This window comes from Lepisosteus platostomus, chromosome 7 (assembly GCF_059453375.1).
Source record: "Lepisosteus platostomus isolate fLepPlt1 chromosome 7, fLepPlt1.hap1, whole genome shotgun sequence".
Lineage (NCBI taxonomy): Eukaryota > Metazoa > Chordata > Actinopteri > Semionotiformes > Lepisosteidae > Lepisosteus > Lepisosteus platostomus.
The window spans coordinates 56,022,369-56,044,996 of record NC_142617.1 but is presented as its reverse complement, the minus strand read 5'-3'; the positions used below and the strand labels follow the sequence as shown (position 1 = coordinate 56,044,996).

Here is a 22,628-nt window from a genome sequence, read left to right as displayed (position 1 = left end):
TTTCAGAGGATTTCAGCCACAGCACTGAATACTGAAGTGGCGTCAGCAGTGTTCAAGCCTACCTGAAGTGAGGTTAGACCGCCCTCTGCTGGACAGATCTTGCAACGTCATGCTTTTAAACTGAAAGAGCCTGATAGATTGATAACTTCCAAGCGCTCCATTGCAGCCCGTCGATCAGTTCTAAATATTAAGTATGATCTAGAAATTCAGTGTTGTGGAATTACTATTGATTGTATTGTATTTTGCTGGATTTGGGTTGATTTATTTTTCTATTTTAAATTAAGTTTCCTGCTTTCCAGTGATATAAATTAAACGCTTTGCAACACTAGATCTCCTGAGCAGCACTGTATTATGAATGAATGAGAGTTCAGATTTTCGTTGAGAGTAGAGGTAGTAAACGGACCATTTACTAGTAAAACAGTAGTAAGTGGTCCGTTTTGACCACCCCTGCAGTTTAACTCCACTTAAGGAACACAAAGTAGCTATTCTGCACCAGCAGCCCCTGCGCAACACGTCAGGCTGTGGAGTGATAATCACAAAGGTGACACTACAAATAAACTGAAAAATTTGCATGAAAAGAACTTTATTTTACAGATACATTTAAAATACATTTTCTTTTCTCAAAGGAAGAGTAAAAGTTGGTACATACCCTTTAAAATGAGATTTGCAAAAATATATATCCCATTACCCTCTGACAAGGGATATGTTGCCTTCTGTCTACCTTAAAGAGGACAGTAATTTTGTGCAAAGGATAAAAACCAAACCAAGAGAAAACACACAAACAAAAGTGAAAAGCAATAAATTATTTCTTACACAGATTTTTCTTACAGGTAGACAAAAATGCAGAGATGTTGTACAGGACAATTGAAATAAAATGTTCACATTTCTATAAAGACATTTAGTATTCCAACAACAACAAATAAAATTAAACACATAATGCACGAGCCAAAGAGATGAAGATAATTTCGAAAACACCCCCCACCCCTAAAGAATACTAGATTTTTTTTGTGTTTTTATATTTTGCACTCAATATTAAAACTTTTAAATACATATTATGGTAGCTTGTAACAAGGATTCATTTCCTCAACTAGCTACACCAAACTGTAGAAGAGAAGAGATGCATTTTTAAAATGCAATTTAAAGACAATGCATTTGAGCCGGTATTAAATTTGTTTCACTTTGCCATGCTTGGAAATCCATTCTAAAGATTACAAATCCCATGTAGAGCTCATGTGGTACGAAATCTCTCATGATAGGCACCTAAATACTGACACCTGCATGGCCGACAAAATAAATATCTCCCTCCACGCTGGATTAAAGGTACATAACTACATATCAGTTTTATAGTACAGTTTGAAAGTGTTACAACAAAAATAAAGATTATGATCCAGAAACTTCTTCGGAAATACCTACTCCTTTTTCCATGTGCCATTACCATCTTGTTAGTATGAGAACATACCCTCCCATACTGTACGTTTGCATATGGCTAACAGATTGAAACACTGACATCTTTGTTTCAGAGACTCCTAAGAGTTTAAGACTATCTAGTGTTAATTCAGGGACGGCAGTCTAAGACTAGTGGCTGTGAAACCAGCCCAATACAATTATGTAACCTACATTCTTTATGCCCGACTCTGTATAAGCCAGGACCAAAAGATCTGCAGATTTCTCCCATTCATGCAGGGAATCCAATAAAAACACTTCCCCAATCACCCCCCACATGTAGTTTAGCACTCTAAAGCTGGATTGGAAAAGCTCATGTTTGGACTCGCATAGTGGCACAGACCTACAAACTGCACCCGTGGCCACATGCCCACATATCAGAACAGTACAGAGAGACCAAGTGGTTTAAGTCATGACCAACACAGCAGTGTCACCACTCAGATGAATAAAACTTCCTCTTGAGTGAGGAGAGGAAGATAGAGATCTGAACTGAAATAGGGCATCATTGAGATGCATCCTTCTTAAAGCTAGAGTCAGCATTAGAAAACTTGCTTGCCAAGGATCCAACAGTTGTGGGACATGCCTGTTCTGCTACAAAATGAACATATAGGAGGAGTCCAACAGCATGTTATCGGTCCTGTTATGATGTCAATTTAGACCATTCTGGCTCTTGATCACACATGTAAAACCAGTTCAAAGCAGGATTACTTTTAAGACTTCAATCCACATACCAAACAAACTTAAAGAAATAAAAATACTTTTTAAAATCCTTTGAAAGCAGGAATGTAAGTAGCAGAGAAGGAATTCTTTATTCATTTCCTCTAGGTTGTGTCCTAGAAGCAATGGGATACATACTATGTGCTGATTCTGAATAGTAAGTTAAAAGTCTGAAATGTCACTTTTTGATTAATTAGGGTGATCTTGAAGTCGTTTTTAGTGTGTTCTTTGTTGCAAAACAAGGTTCTCAAGTAACACTTAGGTGCTAAGCCCTTGATAAGCTGAAACTGGACGGGCAAAATCTGGTTATTTTCCAGTTGAAGAAACCAGAATCAATTTTACATTTAACAGGTAATACAGGCTAACGCTTACTGGCACACTCTATAGTGATCCTCAGACTGAGACCTAAGGCAGAAGCAAAACTCAGCCTTTTGGATTTAGAGTGACTGTCAGCTTAAGGCAAAAAAAAAAACATACGATTGTGACATTTCTGAATTTCCAAACAAAGATTTGGAAATGGGAAAAAGCTGCAAGCAGTTTGTTTTTCTGGAAGAGATGTTCATGCTAACTGACCTGTTGCCTATAAAAGAGGCCACTACATTTCCAAGTCAAGAGACGGAAAGGAACACATTATGGTGTATTGTATGGGATTTCATACGTTGGCAGTCTCATTTTGTTTGTGTGGTTTGGATTAATAAGGCATCTCTAAACCTGGTTTATAAAACATGAACAATAAGAACATTATAAAAAATAAACTACTATCCCATTTTACCAAATCTATGCAGTCTGTTTTCTTCCTTACAGTCAGAATTGAATAAGAAGCCACATTATCTCAAGATAGCTGGATTTAAAATTCAAGTAGGGCTGATGAAGTGCATTTGAAAACCAGCATACTCCTCCAGGGCAGTTTGTCTACAGAAAGGCAGTCAATACCCCCAGTGGCTGTTTGGAAAACGTGGAGTCTGGCAGGAATGTGTTTCTACAGATCTCTTTGATAGAGGAACTGGCCCTAATAAGGCCTCATGGAAAGGGTTCACACAGTGAACCAAAGCAGGAAAGAGCACCAGCGTAGCTACAGTAGTGGACTGGGACTGTTGGATTGCTGGATCTCCAGAAAGAGAATGGCTACCTCTACCATTTCACTCCAGAACGAGCGGAATCTCCCTGGGCCTGAAAACGATCGCACCTCACCCAGCTCTAGATGAAATAGTTCATTTGTTGCTACGTCAGACGGAGATGGGGTTTCGAGCACAGACAAAAACAAAAACCAATGCGTTTCTATGAGCAGATGGAGGAAGAGGCAGGGCGGAAAGCAAACGCCCAGCTCACGGAGGGGATAGCAGCCGTAACCAGACTGCCTCCGCCCGTGGGCACACGCTGCCCTCTGCTGAGAGCCCCGAGACCCCAGTGCGTTACAGAGGACACTTCTTCAGCTAGGAGTCTGGTCATCTCATTTCACTAAGCCTCTTCTACCAGAGTTCCAGCCCAGCAATGGCAATCAGACCGCAACTTTGGACACTCCAGTGGAGCAACCTGCTCAGTCATCAATGAGCCTGGTATCGAATGTCTGGATTATTCCTTCTTCATTTCGATTGTGTTGGAGAATGAAGGAATTCTTTCATCATTGAATGGCGATATAAATATAAATCTTCCTAGGAAAGGAGTTCAAATAGACTCACTCCTGTGAGTTGAAGGGACACTGCACAATACATCGTGCTTTTATATTATAGCACCAATTACAGAAAACGTGGTGTTTATTTGTGCACCCCCATAGCCTGGCCTGGAATTTTGATGGTTAAAAGGGCTTTTATTCATGACTTTGTTTCTGCAAACCTTTGTGACCATGAGATTGATCAATCCTTTCATTTTTCACTACACCCTGTCTGGCTTTGTTTTCAACGATTTTTGAGGAGAAGGCAGGACCGATGAAACAGGAACTCGGCTCTTTTCGTGCCTTCTGTTGTGTAACAATGAAGGTCATGTCTTATCGTGCAGAACGCCAGTCTACCCAAGTCTTTCAATACTCCTGCTCTTAATTATGTTTTGGGAAATTGGTAAGCAGACACCCGTTTTAGAAATCAAAAGATTTAAGGGAATGCCAAAAAGGTATAGTGTTGTCTGAAAACAAAAGTTCATCATTTGGTTCTTTTGAAATGAGAATGGGGAAAACTGTAGTACAGTTAGTTTTTTTACAACTTTATAACAGTAATGTTATGGGATTTAGATATATAGCCAATGTATTGCCATACTGCCAATATGCGGAGCAATATGTCAGTTGTTGTTACAAGCTGGCAATGTTCATAGATTGGGTCAAAGTGGCTTATCAGACTCCACAGAGCCAATCAGGTACCTGCCGGGATGACAGGAGAAACATTGAAAAGGAAGAAAAAACGTTCCGTCAAAAAAAAAACGAGAGTACATCGAAATGCATGGTGCAATAAGCCACCAAACATTAATACATTTGAGTTAATGATGGGGAATGGCAGCTTGTGATTTCACTCGTACATCATCCCAGGCAACCCGCTCTGCAAACCACCGCTGTTTCTCCACTTCCACAATATTTAGCCTACTAATGTCATGCTTAATTTCTCCTTGGAGAAAGATTCCAATAGCATAAGCTACCCTGACCCAAATCCTGGTTCCAAATGAAGAATTATATTGTCAAGATAATTTAATGTTGTTTCTGGAACACCACAAGACTGCACATTGCTTGGCTAAGGCAGGGATGCTTGCCCCTAGGGATGCTTGGGAGTGAGAGAGGCCTGTGTAGAGTGATGGAAATGACTATTCATGTGGCTGTATTTCAATATCATCCTTGCACCTGATTACAGGGATCAGATCTTGGACTTTTTAGTGGCCTTGGGGGGTTGAGATTTGTTCTAGATGAATGAATGTCAATTTTTAATCATTCTTGTATCAATTTTGTTTGGAAATTTTACAGGAAATCCAAGAAAGTCTTCCTGGCAAAAGCCACATTATGACTTGAATATTTTATAAGGTGCTTTGTGGGGTCTATAAAAGAGTGGACCGTCAATACAGTCGTTCACTTGATACGTGCTCTCCTGCGGACAAAATACAGTTTAAAACCTGGGCTAAAGAGCGGAGGAGGATGCAGATCTCATCTACGTGAAGGAACCCGAAGGCAAAGAAGGGCATTTTGGCTTTTTTTCTCTTTGTAATTCACTTCTTTACTGCGCCAGAGAGAGCTGGAGTTCAAGTCTACCTTCCACTCTCAAAAAGACCAATCTCATCAAATAAAAGGTTTGAATCGGACTGCAAACCAGTGAGTCCTGCCCATCCCACATGAGCAACCATCTCGCTGACGTTACTTGACACAGAGCTGTTCTGCGTCTTCCTATTCGTTCTGGTACACGGTCAGAGCTGGGAGTGTTCCCCGGGCAGGTTTTGGTCGATGAGAGCGACAGAGGCGTGCCGGCTCTAGGAAGGCATGTGGTTTTGGTCATAGTCCAGAATGAGGCGCTTGATGTGAGACAGCTTCTGGTGCAGATACTCACAGCGCTTCTTCTCTTCCCGATATCCAGGGAACTTCTGCAGGGGGGACAGGAGAGACAGGGTGAACACCTTCACGTAATGCCACCAACACATGCCTGCAGCCATATCACCCTGCAACTCCCACCTGGCAGCCCACTGAAGCTCAGCAGCTGTGAGTCTGGTCAGTACCTGGATGGAAGACCTCCTGGGGAAAGCTAAGGTTGCTAATGTTAGTGGGGTCAGTAGGAGGTTCTGACTCTCTGTGGTCATTAAAAATGTCTCTCGGAAAAGAGTTGGGGTGTTACCCCGGCATCCTGGCCAAATTTTCCATTGGACTTTACCAGTCATGGCCTCAATAATAATAGCTGGTGTGTGGTGAACGTACTGGCACACTGTGGCTACTGTCGCACCATCCAAGTGGGGGCTACAAATTGGTGGTGGTAGTGGGATTCCCCATTACCTGTAAAACTCTTTGACTGGAATGTCCAGAAAAGCTCTATATAAAGGATTAATTTTATTATTATTAACACACAACAGCAACGGCTCAGGGCAAGTGCAGGCAGAAAGGAAAAACAATTTACATCTGTGCTCAACCACATTTTAAGCAAGGAACCATCACTAAGGTCACCTGAATGAAGGTTTGTGGATTTATTTTTTTCTACCTATTTACCATGCATCTATTATACTGACTACTTTTAAACCACCAGGAAAGGAAATTATATTTATCTGAATTTCCTTACCTTTTTGTACTTCCTATATTCCTCAAATATTTGGTCCTCCATGTCCTGCAATACAACATGCAAACAAAAAAAAAACTTAAGATGATCAAGCATATGCAAAGTCTGATGTAAAAAAAAAACGTTTGCAAGACTAGGATGGGCCTTTGTAGTTTTTAAACAAATTCCATCTGACAACTTTTTTTAAGTTCTCAAAAGGCATTATTAGATTTTTCTTTTGCAGATGGATTATGCACAACATGAATAATTCCTACAGCCGCTGTAATCTCAGGATATGCAATTATTTGAACTACATTCTAAGCAGAGAAGGTTCTCAACTCAGACACATGGGTACAGAGTTGGTTGAAATCCTAGCATCTCCTTACAGTTGGGAAAAGCTGAGTTTTCACCAAGTGGAAAGTGACAAGAGAAGGAAGAAGTTACAGGCCCATACCTTGTACTCCTGGCTTCCCGGAGAGAGAGTCTTTATCTTGGATCCCAGCTCAACAAACCTCTCAGTGACATTCCCTATTCTGGAGTGCAGGTCTCTGTACTCGTCGTATTCAGCACAGAAATCTTCCTTGTACTTCTGTCGTTGCTCGGGGGTTGTAATAGTGTTGTACTTTCTGAGGGGAGGGAGCAAAATTAAAAATCCTTTAGGATTCTTCATGGTGGTCATAGGATACCATAGGAATTCTGCAGTCTCTGGATTACTGGGGTTTGCCCAAACCCACAGCAATTTCTTTTGAATCAGACATTCAGTAATTTCACACTGGGTGATAATTCAGCATTTCTAACACCCAGGAATTCTGCGAGACTCCAAAAACTTGAGTTCTGAAACTACACTTCCTTGTCTTGCCAGTGGGTGGCACTATTCACTGCCTTTTTTAAATGTCATTCTGTTTTCCTTTTGTCTCCCTATCCAAACACCCCAGTTTGAGCAGGGGATGTTTCTGCTTTCCTGTACAGAGCCTTTCCACTCCCCACTGGCAGGGAGCATCACCACTCCGAGGCAAGCTTTCCATGTCATTTATATTTTGGCATCTTGCGAGGAGTAAAACCCACCAGCAATCCCCTCTAGAGTCCTTAATCCCGATCCCACATATGAAAGAAAATCACGAGGAGCCATTAAAAGCTTTGGATGGATGGGTTTGTTCTCCATATTAATTTGGAAATCTACAGTGAATACTTCAGTAAAAAATCAGCGTCCTTGACATGTTCATATGAAGCTAATTATTAAATATTTAGTTTGATTGATGTATTCCTGATGGGGCACAGAGATAATGCCCAGCTGGTAGTCAACACATTTCAAAATGCCCTGCCTTTCTAAGTGATGCACAGAAACAGATGCTGCATACCACATAATTACCTTTACAAGCCTATTAAATCTCCTGTACTGTTGCTGTGTTTTCAGCTGCTCAGATTAGTGAACACGCTGCAGTAGTTTCTGTACTTAATGCAAATTAACTACCAGCAGGACTGATTATGCAGCCGAGCTGAAATTTCTAAAATTGATTAATATTATAAAGTATAGCAGAGGGGAAAAAAAAGTGCAAATCTGTAAAACTGCCGCAAAGATTATTGTGTTCGTCATTCACAGCACATCAGAGATGTTATGTTTTCCTGCTTAAGTCTACTCTACCCATCCATATTGTTGAAATAGACAAGGGATCTTTCAAGATATGGCTATATGACATTCTTGGATTAATAGTCTACTAGAAATCCCATGAGAAAGATGGAATCTCCTCCTTGTGCAGTTTTAATATGCAAGATTTCTAGAACAGTGGCTGATAATGAGGTATTCAGCAACTTCAGCATTTCTGTGTATTTGCATTAAATTACTCTCTATGATTTTTTTCCCTTATAGTTCTGTGAATGTCCTGCACATGATCTAAACTATTTATAAACTTTATCTTCATTAGACTGAAGGATTTGTCCTCCTGTTCAAATCTCAAACTATAACTCACTGCTGCCCTTGTAAAGGTGCAGAGAAATGAAGCATCGCTAATTTTAAAAACAGGGGTACAGAACATCCCGTTCGAAAAGAACTGACATTTCATATGGACATCTGCGTTTTCAATACTCACAGCAAATAGTCACACAATTCTGCAGGGGAGGCAGGGGTGACAGGTGTGTTTGCACGGTCGTGGTCTGCAGATAAGGAGAGAGGAAATGGGTAAGTGCAGCACTGCACTCGAGCCACAGCCTGGAACTACACCGGTTTATCTCTCATCAGGAACAATCGCCAATCTGTTTTCAGGCAAGCTGCAGTGGCAACAGACTCTGGATCTGTGTGGCCATCAGGAGGTGTCTTAATTCACCTCCACAGATGTTAGGCAATTGTCTACAGAGTGAGGAGGTGGGGGGCAGGCTTACACAGACTTTACTGAAAAATACACACTCATTTGAATTTCTGTTCTCGTGAGGACCTTGCTGTCACTAATGGCACTCACTCGATTTACTATTCTTGACTCCACACAAATGAAACTCGGCATGGGGCGACAGTAGACCCCTGAAACGGAGCATTTCGATTTGAAAGACAACACTGCTGGGTTTGTAAAGAAAGGCAGCTTGGCTTGGTCACGCTCAGGTACAGTAACAAATCTGAAAGCCAAGTTCAGACAAGAGAAACTTTAACACAGCACTGAGGAATATGAAAGGAACAACTCCTTTGTTAACCAATAATGGACAGTAGTTCACATGTTGCCTTTCGTAAAAATGATTCATACCTTCATGTTGGCCATCAGAATCATTATACAATGGGCTTAGAAAAGTACCCACAATGCAAGTTGCCACCGCCTTTTACATAGTGCCTAGAACGTAGTCAAAATCTCCTCCTTTTCAATGAAAGCTTAAAGTAAAAGGAGCCACAGCAGAAAACTGATCCAGAATTCCATCTGTGTCTTGGCAACCTGTACTGTGAGTTACGATGAAAATGAAAACCAATATGAATATCACTACAGCCAACAGAGTAAGACTAATGCCTAAAACAATAAAAGAAATCCTGCTAGATTCTTCTCAGATTGCTGGTAGTGGACAAATAGATTTTCCTGTCACTGAAGTGGGAATGCAGGCCAAATCACTTGAACCTTAAACCTATCCAATGATCTAATCTCATATCACCAAAGACCAGTGCCTCAGCAAGAAAATAGTTCCAAAATTCCACAGTATGGTATTTCCGTCATGAAAATATTTGATTACATAGTAGAAATCATTAAAACATTCAATACAATTGCTGTTGAATATCCTTATGGAAGGACCGTGATATGATGGCATAATAGAAAACAGTAAACCCTTGGTTAAACCAACTTCTCTTTAGCAGGCTTCAGATTTAACGGACAAAATTAGCTTAAGGGGAATTTTGTCTGTAAAATCAGAAATCAAGGACTTTTCCCATGAATACAAACTGCTTATGATGTGTGTTGTTTCAGATGCTTTAGCAAACTTTATACAAAATATCTATGATACATAATATACAGAGCTTGTCTATTTGTGATCCAAAAGGCACAGGAGCATTTTTAATTGATGTAGTTAAAAATAAGTAATTCAAAAGATCCAGAGAGCAAATAAACATTATATATATATATTTTCCCATACAATGTTGTGTTTTCAGGATGAAAACATCATTTGTGGTTTACCAGACATTCATCAATAATGGGCACCCCTTTCCCTCTGATAAATCTGTTGACCCGGGGGTTTACTGAATTATGTTGAGCCATCTATTACAGTACCCTCTATGTGACTTGCCAATCGGTGCATGGAGGAAAAGCATACAGGTGCCCAGCAGATTTGGGTATCTGCCCCTGCAAGTATACTGCTGACCTTTTAGATTCTCCACATTGTTCTTCAGATCAGGACTCCGTTCAGGCCACTCGTCCTTCTCAGTGTCTTTCAATCGCTCTCGCTCCTTCTCTTTATGCTTTTTGGACTTCTTCTTCTTGTGCTGGCTGCTGGCAAGGCTCAGCTCCGTGCGGTTGGAGAACTGGGTCTGGGCCGGGTTCAGAATGGTGGACAGGGGGCCTGGCCCCTCCCTCTCTGGTCTGTGTGTGCCTGCAGAGTCGCTGACCGAGTGCCGAGCTAAGAAGCCATTTTGACTCTCTGAGAGGTGCCTGCTTGTCTTCTGAAATTCAGTCTTGGTGTGCAAACTGGAGCTGACTGGGGTGGAAGTGTTAGAACTAGCTGAGGGAACAAGTTCGTTGGAGAGAGGCTGCTGGTGCAGGTTCTGATCCGATACTTTCGGCTTCTTGTTAGCCTGACTTTCCAAGGACTCGCAAGGCACTGGACGTTTCTGAATGGAAAAGAAAGCAGAAGAAATCTAAATAAAGCGCTCGGGTTTACCTTCTGCCTTCATTTAGAAGGAAGTAGGATTTGATTTCCATATTTTGGCCTTTGACATTTCTCAACCCCATATAAAAGTCCGTCATTATCACCGACTGATACTTAACAAGTGTACGGACTGGAAATAAAGGTTAGGAAAAGTTTATGTAACAATGGGACTGGGACCTTTTTTAATAGGAAAAAAAATCCTGTTTTTAAAATGCGTGAAAGGACAAACTTGGAAATAAAGCCAACTGAAGAAATGGAGAAGGTTTAGATCTGTACCAGCCCCCTCTGGTAATCTGAGCTCTGAATATATACATTGTCAGCTGGCTCTTGAGCAAAGTTGCGACAGAGAGAACTACAGCACACTAGATGTGAATAACAAATAGAAGCTGGCTTCAAACCAAGTGTTGGTGGGAGAATGAGTTACTAATCCCACAGTTATTTCTTTATTCTCTTTAAGAAGTCATGTGAGCATTGCTCTCTGTACTGGTTATGTAGTGAGGCTGAGGGGTCAGAGACACTATTACTTTGTGGCTTCTGTACATTATAACTTATGAAAAAGCAAGTAATTCACTTTTTTTACTTCAATGAGGATTGTGAGACTAGTTTACTTTCATGCCTGCTAGCCACTGTTTCTGAAAAAAAAAATGTTCCACAGTTTAAATGAATGAGGAGTTTTGCATGAATACACTATATTTTACTTTATACACAGTGTATTTATTTATGCATGTATTTTACCACTGCAAGATTCTTAACAGGGCTCAGATGTGAAGGAGAATCCCCTGAGGCTTTGTGGAATGAAGGGTTTGACTGGAAACTCTTCTGTTGGCTATTGTTGAGTGGATGCAACTTCCTGGAATGAAAAAAAAAGAGGTGGAAAATGAATAAGCCGTTCCGAGCTGGCCTGGCAGCTTGGCTGAGCTCTCGGATATTATACATAATAAACCTGTTAACAGGAGAACACAAAACCTTTCTCAATAGAAGGGACCAAACAAAGAGTGGGGCGAAAAGAAAGAAAAAAGGGGGGGAGGAGATCTTTCTTGTCACTTTCGTTAACTTTAGGGGCAAAGGATCAGGCCGTTCTGACTCTCGGTTATCGCGAGAATCGCGAGGTCAGCTGACTCATCGTGTGAAAATGGGGAGCACACCTGTGCTGGCTGGGGATGGGGGGGGGGGGGGGTGTGGGCTTGTCCGCAGCCTCCTCGTGAGGACTCGGTGAACAAGCATGAACAGGCCACAGGCCTGCCTGCGCAGACGCCGACACAGGCAGCACAGCGCCGCCCCAGGCCCGACAGAGATAACATCTGTGAGTGTGAAATGTTGGCCTGAGCAAGTCGGAGGCAGCAGGCAAACAATGGTGCCCGACTTCTTTCCTCTCGCAGACAAAACTCTCCATCAGGCAATCTGCTTCCTACAGACCCTTCCTTAGATATAACACAATGTAATTAAAAACGGGAAATATTTCATCCCTTATGACCCATATTTGTCATTTCAATCTTGAACTGGGGGGGGGGGATGTGGTTTTGTTTGAGAGGAAGTGCCTAACAAGGAGAAAAACGACTAGGAACCTTTTTTGCCTTTTTGTGAAAACAAAAGCTCTCCCACTTGGACAATCGTATCACCAAATTAATCAATAGGGACGATTGCAAACGCACGTCTAGTCCATCTGCCCAGCACTGAACAGGGAGGCTGTGAAAAAGCCAGCAGAGTTGCTTCAGATGTGTGAGCAGCATGTAACAGCAAGGAGGATAAAGTAACAAACTACAGTGGGGAACTGCAGGACGGTAGCTTTGAATTGCTTATTGTTTTTTGTCTTGTTTGCAAGCCACACTTTTACTGGTTTACTTGCTAAGAAGTTATTAAAGCTTACAGAGAAGGCCATTCATACTGACTACCATCGAGCCTGTCCTGTAGTCAGCATCAGATCGATCCAAGGATTTCATTCTGCCACTGCTTAAAAGACGTTCGTTATCGGCTCCAACAGTATTGCTAGGCAGCTTGTCCAGGGCTCCCAACGTCTTTAAAGTTAACTCACTACTCATGTCGGCCCACACAGGGATTTAACACACATTATAAGCAAAACTCTTTTTCGTTTCAGAAAGGCTTAGTTTAAGTGTAGTAGTAGTAATTAATTAATTATTATCATCATAAAAGGTGAATAACATCCTGTGAGACGTGTTGCAGGTTCACAGGCTACAATCCTGTGCGCTAACAAGCAGGAAAGACTTTGCACAAATAGCACAGCTCAGTTAGTGGGCAAGAACTGGCAAGCATTTAAAAATGCAGATAAAGCCAAAGTCTTATTTGGCACAAGCAGGCATTTACGTCAAGTGTATCGTTTCCCTCTCCTCATCTCCCAGGTCTGCCTGACTACCGGAAAATCCAATAAGTAAATGTTTTGTAATTAAGTTCGCTGATTCATAGTTTTTTAAATGTTATTCCTGAAATAGGTTTTAAGAAAGTCCATCTTTGCATACCTTTCTTTACAACACATGTAAGCAAAAAACGGATTTATCAATCCATGATAAACAGTCCTGGATTCTGCTCACTTGTTAATCTCTCATATAAACCTCTCGCCAAAATAAGGAAAAAAACACTCATCTTAACGATCGAAAAGTCTGACAAAACAAGGTGTGGAAATGTATTCGTTGCTAATAGTGAAAGATGGTACTCATCCCATTGCAAAGAAGAGACAAACAGGATTTAAGCCACAGGCAGTGGGATTCAAAAGTGCAAATGGTTCACTGTCTCTTTCCCTAGTGGACCAGATGGAATGGAGATGAGAAAAACAAACATAACAATGCAATGACACTCAAGAAACTGAACTGCAGGTTCCTTCTTTCTCCGTAATGGCAAAAGGAAAGCAGAGAACTGCAGTTTTACACAAAGTCCAATAATGACGTTTGTTTCAAATTTGCAAGCAAGCTTTTTCTTTAATCCCATTATAGAGAGATGCCAGAGTAACCTAAGGGTGGCCCCTGCCTCTGATGAGCCGAAAGATCAACGCAAAGGGAAAGAAAATCTCCACCTCGCCAAGAGCCGATGGATGTGCTGCCTCTCATCTTCCGTGTATCCGGGCCAGTCCCGATGAACGTGCCGGTAGAACTCATCCTTTAACGTGAAACTGTGGTTTTTGGGATTGAGTTTCGCCACCTGCAGCAACAAGAACATCAACAATGCGGTTTAGCCATCAGAAGCCGTGTCTTGGAAGGATGATCGTGCAGAAACTGGATATCTGGCTGATCAGTTTGAAAACACTCTCTGTGACAGTTCCTGGCACGGCTACCTGACTTAATGACAAGAACAGATGAGTTAATGCATTACCATAACTGGATGTGCAAGTAATTTAACCTGCCACTAATGTCAAAGCTTGCAAGAACATTCCCAGCAGGGCCTGAGCATTGCAACTTGTTTACATTAAAATAACAAATACAAACCACAGATACCTTTTCACCTTAAATGGAGAGAGAATCCTTCTGTCTGTAAAAATTCTGAATTTCATCTGCTCAGGCTATGATTATAAAAACATGTTAGTGTAATGTGGATTAATACTTCTGCTGAATAATTCAATCAAACCAGCCTGTACAGAATTACTTCAGTGCAACAAGCACTGCGATTACACTGTTCATGGTTTATGATTATCTTGCTGAATAACAAAAATAGATGGTGTCCTGAAAAAGAAATCAGGAATTGTAGAGTGAAATCTAAAAAAAACTGAACTCATTTCATCTGTTTGCTTTCAGTAGAACAGATTTTTTTCCAAATCATCTCCGTTTTCAAAATAAGAAACTCTCTCGCAGGAGGAAGCTAACAGATGATGTTGTTTATTATTGCCTCTTTTGTCAAGCTCTCTCCACAGATATGATTTGCTCCTTGCCTTTAAGTTAGGGAAACAATGCCACCCCTCCACTCCCAGGTTTACAGGATAACCAGACAGCCCGAACATGGTCTCCCAGAAGATTAAGAGACTGAAGCAGTGAACATCAATCTCTACAAACTCCCAGTGTCACAGTGCACACAAGGCAAACAAGTCTGGTGGCTTGAGAGACACTGTTTTCAGTAGAGCACCCCCCCTCCTCTGTCAAAACACAATCTCCCCTCTAGAGATAATTAAAGCACAGCCTTAATTAAGGGAGATGAGTCCACCCCTTAATCAGTACAGAAGCAGGCTCACTAAAAGTAACCAGGAAAAATAAATAAGGAAAATGCACATCCCAGATGAGTTTAGTAACAACACTAATACATCTCCTCCTTTAAGCAAATAGTTATTTTTCAGAGCTCAAAATCTAATTATAGTTTAATATGGACTGCTGTTAAAAATGTATATGCAAAAAGAATACACATACTATATTTTTTGATCAAATGAAAATGTGCCTACAGATATTGGGCATTAAGTGCATGATTTGATTCTTGTATTACAACATACAAATTTAAAACTATGTGTTTTAAGCCTTACTTGTAACACAGGGAAGATCAATTATTAAACCCATAGCAAACAACCGAGCATCATTATATTGGTATTAAACTCAGTTTAGCTGTGTTAGAGTCAGACAGCTTAGCAGATTTGTTTCTGGAAAAAAAAATATTTTCTAGAAAAAAAATCAAAGAATTCCAACCATTGTTCAGGTACTCAGACATCATCTTTCTGAAAATGCTCCCAATTACTTAAGACAAAAGAGCACATGCTCTAATGTTGTTCTTGTTGACAGGAGATACTGGTGAAAAATCAATTCCGATACGCCTGCCCCAGTGAAAGGCCTGTGTTTTGTACAGAGCTATACCACAAAGACTAATAAACAGAACAATATACTCCAGATATGACCAGGCAAGTGTTTCGTTTACTGCCTAGCGGTGAAGGGAGAATGTGTTGCTTTAAGTACACAAGATAACATGGAGGTGACAATACTCATTGCCTTCTAAAGAAAAAACCTTAACCACTAAATCTGGCTGCAAGGTGCAGCTAAAACCAGGATTTGCGGTTTTCACACACTTGACAGGGGGTCATGGAGGCGGCGCTCTGAGGACTATCTGGACCCAGCAATGTGCTTGTCATCTGAGTGCCGAAAATATGAAAATGGACGCCGTGACAAATATGCACGGTCCTGTTCATTGTGGTGGACACTCGTTTCAGTGGTCATTATTAAGATCAAAAGACATTAGATATGTAATCCATCAATTTCCATCCGTCTATTTTCTAATTGATTTATACAATTCAGGGTTGTGGGGGAACCGGGGGTCTATCCCAGCACACAAGGCAGGGCACACCCTGGACAGGACGCCAGTCCATCGCAGGGAACACACAGACGGACACACTCACACTGGGGCCAATTTTCCCAGAAGCCAACTAGTCTGCCAGCATGCCTGTGGACTGTGAAAAGAACCAGGGACACCTGGAGGAACCTCACTAGAACACGGGGAGAAAATACGGCTCCACACAGACAGCACCCCAGGGCCCCAGTGCTGCAAGGCAGCAACGCTCACCACGGCTTCAGTGTCTACAAGTTGAACTGGGCATTAGCTGTTGGCACTGCAGCAGGAACCCTCTGAACTCTTGTGACTGCTTTTGTCGACCTCGCCGGGACTGCACACCTGCCGCGCAACAGAGTGCAGCTCTTAAGAGGGCCTTGTGTGTTTGTCGGGGTCCTTGCGCAACAGCCAGCCACTGGGGCGAACTAGGCCGGGCCTTACCTCGTCCAGCACGGAGCCCAGGTCGGCTTTGTCCTTGGGCGTGGCTCTGTCCCGCTCCAGCCACAGGATGAGCTCAGGCTTCCTGTAGGGCTTCAGGGCCAGCAGGTGAATGATGCGATCGCGCAGCGGCCTGTGAGCCACAGGGCTGGGGGCGCTGCTCCTCTTCGGCCCCGCGCCAGTCGGGGAGTGCTTGTGGGAAGGGAAGCTGTCCCCCGGCATGGGCGCGCCGTGCTTCTTCTGAATTTTGACACATTTACCTGAAAAGGGGGAGGGCAAATTAAAACCTGTTCCTCTTAATGCAAAAAGGTTTTCCATTTGCCTACAGAACGGGGCATCAAGATGCATCAGATAAGGTCCAAGGGAAAGCACCTTTTCAACCAAAGAAGTCCATGAAATACAGGATTATACTTTTGTGTTGCAACCTTCTAAAAATCCAGCACAGAAAAGCTCTCTGAAAAGAGAAAGCTAAATGTTACAGGGTGTCCGTAAGGAGAACTCCTGAGGTTCTTTTCCGTGCAGGGCACAGAACAGACTGTGCTCAGAACTCCAGCTTGCTCTCAATAAACAAAGCTATATATTGCATGACAAAGGAACCCAAGATCCAGCTACTGTTATACAAACCAAAAGAATGAACCGAGACAGAACGAGATTCACAGTAACCAGGGGCTTCTAGACTTTTACCTTGACAAGACAGGGTCTTTTATATTGCAGTACAGTATGCAAACATGGCAAGACAAAGAAAACACTGCTGAACAAACACATTTAGAAAGCAGTTGAATAACTGTGAAACAGGGTTGTAATGTACCATGTGGGACTGTAGACCTGAGGGTGAGAATGGGTCTACAGTGCCATTTACCTTTCATTCCAGTGCAAACAGTAGACCAAATAAAGCAACTAAATCACTGGTCTTTTTTCCTTCCATCAAAACCATTTATTTCATTCATCTGAACTCAAGGCAGCTGCTCACTGTAACGAGACTAGGCAGTTCTTACAGATATCTCGCAGTCATAATCTCATTAAAGATTAAGCTCTGCTCTGAAGGTCACCGTAGGACACAGAGGCCCAGCAGAACCTTCTCGGACTGTTGGGCAGAATATTGCTTTGGCTCAGAACTCGGGGCCCACCAGTCTTCGCGTTTCAGAGCAGCTCCATTTTATTCTGTCCCTACAAAGGCATTCCTTTAAAACAACACACAACTAAAAAAACATGCAAAGTTGGTTTTGGACTATTGTATATGACCTAATTAGTTATACACTTTAATGGTACACAAATACAGGGAGTTAAAGACCTTTTATTATCATTGCTGGCAGGTCAATGGGTTACTTGGGCATTTAAAGTGTGCTGCCAAATTACCAGTGTTCAATAACAGGTTTTGAATGCAGATGCTTTAAGCCTTTATTATAAACTTTATTATATTTTCATTTAAATTGAATGTCTTATGCGAATTAATTCTAACATTTAGAAACCAGACAGTGTGCTTCTGCCTTCCTGACTAGCTACGGTGATTCTGCTACAGTGAATCATTCATTTAGTTCATGCAATCACTGCAACATTGTCAGGGACTCAGGTGACATTAAATTGATGCTCATGGGCACATTTGCCTCATGCAGTGGAGACAAGATGGGACAGTGTCACTGCAGGCATGAGATTAAGCTACATCCTAGACCCCACATTTTCAAATCCTGTTCTAAAACATGTCAAGGCAATAGCTTGGTGCCAAGGCATTTACTTAACTGTATTTACAGTACAAAATAAAAAATAAACTATTCTATCAAGTGTAGAAAAATGCATTCTTTCGTTGAATGATGGACATGACTGTTCATGCCCCAAGCTCCTTCCAAAGTGATTTCTGTAACCATAGAGTCCCATTTTATTGAAGTACACAGATTAAACTTGCCCTCACAAGAAGAGTTTAAATTTTGAACGATAATAGATACTAAATGCATGCGTACATAGTCTCTAAGATTAAAGCACAGAATCACAGAGCTGAGGGCATCCTGAATGAACATATACTATTACAAAAAGCTGGTTTCAGGTGTACAGTAGCTGGGGATGATACACTGCAGGTCTACAGCATCTAATTACGATTTCTATGGATATAAGCATACAAATGAAGTGGAAAACTACTCACTAAAAGAGCAACAACATTAATATTAAAGCAGTTCTTCTTTCCCCAAATAAGAGTACAAAAGCCTGACAGCACATCTCATTAAAATGATTCAAAACCCACAGAGGACGTGAGCATTATCAGGGTGATCTCAAAAGATTTTTTGCTCTATTTACTCTACGTTTTCTGAAAGCTGAACATTGTCAAATCCACCAAAAGGTGTCATAAATTTGGAAAGAGGATGTTAGAGTGCTAACATTCATACTAAAAAAAGCTGTTCTGAAATAGCAGATTAGTTATTACAAACCATCAAGAATTTTTAGCTTTCATAAACAGCTGTGCTCCTGAAGCAAAGTTAGGTTTTATTTGCACCCTGAAACCATTCGGCCAAACCACAGCTTCCCCTACTGTTTCCTGTCAACACCTAGGTACCTGAACAGAACTATGAACAGAACCTCTCACACAGCAGGACAGGTTAGTACAGCAACTCAATTCAAAACCAAATGCCGATGTCAGATTAAGGCCTCATTTGTTTAAGTAAAAGCTCTTTAAAACCTGTAATGTCATAAATTACACCTGAGTGAAAGTTACTTGACACTGAGTTTATTAACAGTGTATAAATTCAATTTTTTAGTATATTTTAGTACACATATGTGCACACGGGTTTCTGCAAAATCTTGTGCTTTCCATATTGACAATCTTTTAAGAATGTCACAAACTGACTTGCGAAGTTGACTTGAAACACACGTCTATTCCTACTTTATTTCGGAACACTTTCTCAGGAAAGGTGAGGATAAGAAGGGGGCATTGAGCAATCAATTGCTAAACACTAATCAGGTCGCCTTCTTCATCCTGATCAGAATGACTGGAAATAGACCAGAAGCCCAAGTGCAATAAAGACATAGTGGCTGGAGAGAACTGAATGAGTCGCAGACAACCATGAATTCAGTATGGTTAGAGCTAACCTAACTTCAGTGACTAATTATACATCTTGTGTAACAGAACCGACCAAAGGTATTCAGCACTGCGCAGTGGAAAACAAGATGTACGTCACATCAAACTGCTCACTGGGTTAAGATGATGTGAGCTATCTCAGACTGTGTAATGACCTTTACACTGGGGAGGATTCTCAAGCTAGCACTGACCTCAAAATTCCCATGATTGCACACAAGTTTTTTTTTCTTCCCTCCTTCAAAAGGTTCACGCCGTCTTAAATTACTGTGATGCATTTTGTTTAATTCATGGGTGGGAGTTTTTGAAAAATGAGGTGGTATTTTGAGCCACGGCAGGAATTCAGCATATTATTACAGTGTCACAAAAACAGGGCTCAGAATAAAAGTTCTGTAATTTATGTTTAGCAGAAGACTGAATGTGCAAATGAAAATGAGAAGAATTAGATTGTGTTTGAAAGGGAAGTAGAGCCATGTGTTTTTTTTTACTGAACTCAAGAGTCCTATGAACACCAAAGCTCAGCAGCTGAGCTTGTCCTGTGTATGGGCTTGTTTTTTTGCGGCAAAGGAGCTGCACAATACTTGGAAATCTGTGCATAAACAAAACATTTCCAGTCACTCAAGATCAGATTAGTGAGAAAGGTACACAAATCTAAGAGCCTTCGAAAAGATAAACTGAAATAAAATGAAGACAAACATTTAGTAAAGGGAACTTGATTTTCCAGTTTCCTCTAAGGAGTCATCTTATGAAATACCCTGTTAGTATTTTTACAGTAGTTTCCCCATATAACATGCGTCAGTTTTTCCCTAGCAGAAAAGCTTCAGATTCACAGAAAACGGTTCTTTTAAGAGAAAAGTCTGGTCACCTTCTCTTATCAATATCAGAGAAAACTTCCCTAAATATGGTGCTTAGGACAGTCCCAGAGCTCTGTCTTAATGAATTCATATGAATTACTGACTCTGCATCAGATGAACCCATGTATAATTCATTAGTTTACAGATAAAAACTAATTGAATACCAAGCACATTAAATTCAGGCAAACTCCATCTATTCTATGATCCTTGTTAGTGCATACTTCTGGCAATCTCAATCACATTAATCAAACTAGGACACTGCCAAAGTGACCAAGCAATCTAGCGGAAGAACAAATATACAGTCAGACATTGTCTGAGATCTGGGGCTGAAAATGGTATGTATGACTCAAAATGGTATGTAAGCAAAATAAAGAATAGAGATGTGATATGATCTGTGATAAAGGTGCTAAACTTCTGAAACAGATTTACTGCAGGTTAATAATAAAACCCTAATCCTGCCCAAAGCATGAACCACACTTCAAACAATCTTTTATAACGGTCTATAATACAATAGATTGTTCCTGGATGGCGAATAACAGATGTCTACACTTCAGGGTTGCCGCGCATGTACCCTGAGAACAAAAAAAGCCAACTGAAAAAAACTTTTCACTTTCAATCAAGGCCAGAAGTCCACCCTTCACAAATATTCACCCCCTTCCAATGATGTCCCATTTCGTCAAATTACAAGTGTCAGAAACACTTAAATTGTAATCAAATCTCGAAGGCTCAAACACTTGAACACTGGGTGAAATTTTAATGTAAGGAAAAACTGCAAAGGAAAATCCAAAACTACAATATTACAAACATTTGATAAGGCACTCCTAAATGACTTGGATAAGTCACTCAGTTGAACGGCCCTGTTCCGAGTGCAATATCAGTGAAAAGAGAGATAATATATAATGATCAGTCTTTTTGCGAGGAACTGTACAGATTGTTGGATCTGACATCCCTTGACCGCCCTCCTTCTGGGAATCTGCACAATTACCATCCTGGGGTATGCTATTAGTGAAAAGCTTCTAAGACGACCAGAATGGAAAGATCATCTCTAACACTTACTCGGATGTGTCGTCCCTGGCTTGATTTCTATCGCCGCCCGACTCCAGGTCTCTTTCTCCACCTGGGACACGCGTTCCCTGGTCATCTGGTAGGAGTCGTCGGTGGCGCAGACGGTGATCTTGTCCTGAATACTGCCTTGGCACTCCAGCTGCTCGCGGCCATCGCTGCCGAGATGGGGGGAGAGCCGGTCAGGGAACGGACGCCTGAAACAAGCTGCTCTCGTCCGAGCCCAGCGGGGACACAGCCCACACCAGGCGCTTGATCACAGTGCAGTGGGCCCCCGAGAGAGAAAACGACCCCGAGATCCTGCACCACACCCTTGTTCCAGGTAAACAGCAAGAATCTGTGGCAGGCCCTGCAGTTTTCTGAAGCTGTGCTACCAGATAACACTCTGATAGCGCTCCATTTTGGTGACTGTTCCCAACCAGACCTCAGAAATCTAATTAGAGGTTGCTTTCCTGGATAGAGCTCTATGCATAAACAGATGTAAGAGTGCTACAACTGTTTTTCTCGGTTTTTAAACTAATCACATATACATCATGAATTCTGAGAATGGCATTGAGAACATCAGACAGCGTTAGCATTCCATTGCCCTTTGGGCAGCTGGGTAGCAAAACTGTGCTTTGCTGCCCTCTGACCTGACCTTTGACACCAAGCACCACCATCATAATACCGTGATGGCACTGCAGGGCAAAGGTCAGCAGCTGCTGGTCTTTCCCATTGGCCTGGACAGAGTGCCCCTTACTCTTCCAGAACACCACTTACAAGCTCCTATCTCAGGGGGTACAAAGGAATTCAAAGAGTGAAGTGTTAGGAAGGCCTTCGGGAATTCTTCAGGCTCGGTGCAGCTAGCACCATGGCACAGGTTAATCAACACGGTCTGCCCTTTATCTGAGAGAGCATTCTGGGAAAATATTCCCAACCGGGTGGTTAAAAATAGGCAAAAGTGGAATCTGTATCAAATCCATTTCATGTTCAGACATGTTATTCCCCCTCACTGCAACTTAAGTCTTTAATCTCAAAACAGAACTTTGCTGATGTTTTGTTTCCATTAGCAAGAGCCACTCGGGCAGCTGCTGCACGTCCACAGACAGGAGACTCCGCCAGGAGCTCCTCTCTGCCGCTGCTCTGTCTGAAGGGCACTAAGGGATGATTTGTGGATGGAACACCTTAAACCAAATGGAAAAGCAAAAGACGAAAAAAAAAACAAAGCAAAACAGGAGCTGGTAGCCAAAGTGCACAAGAAATGTGCCAACATCCTGCCTAACCAGAGCAGCAATT

At 41.7% G+C, this 22,628-nt stretch overlaps 1 protein-coding gene across 1 annotated transcript in view; it reads right to left on the bottom strand.

Annotated features, from left to right (window-relative positions):
• Positions 1-566: 566 nt before the first annotated feature.
• Positions 567-22,628, bottom strand: part of LOC148659274 (RNA polymerase II elongation factor ELL2) — a 50,252-nt gene continuing 28,190 nt past the window's right edge. Inside the window, exons 4-12 of the mRNA XM_088641344.1 lie at positions 21,348-21,511; positions 16,380-16,636; positions 13,720-13,844; positions 11,430-11,544; positions 10,191-10,656; positions 8,456-8,519; positions 6,823-6,994; positions 6,393-6,437; positions 567-5,709 (exon numbers count right to left, since the gene is read on the bottom strand). Of these exons, the coding sequence (XP_088497470.1) occupies positions 5,599-5,709; positions 6,393-6,437; positions 6,823-6,994; positions 8,456-8,519; positions 10,191-10,656; positions 11,430-11,544; positions 13,720-13,844; positions 16,380-16,636; positions 21,348-21,511 (1,519 nt within the window). The 3' untranslated portion in view covers positions 567-5,598. The remainder of the gene's footprint in view (positions 5,710-6,392; positions 6,438-6,822; positions 6,995-8,455; positions 8,520-10,190; positions 10,657-11,429; positions 11,545-13,719; positions 13,845-16,379; positions 16,637-21,347; positions 21,512-22,628) is intronic.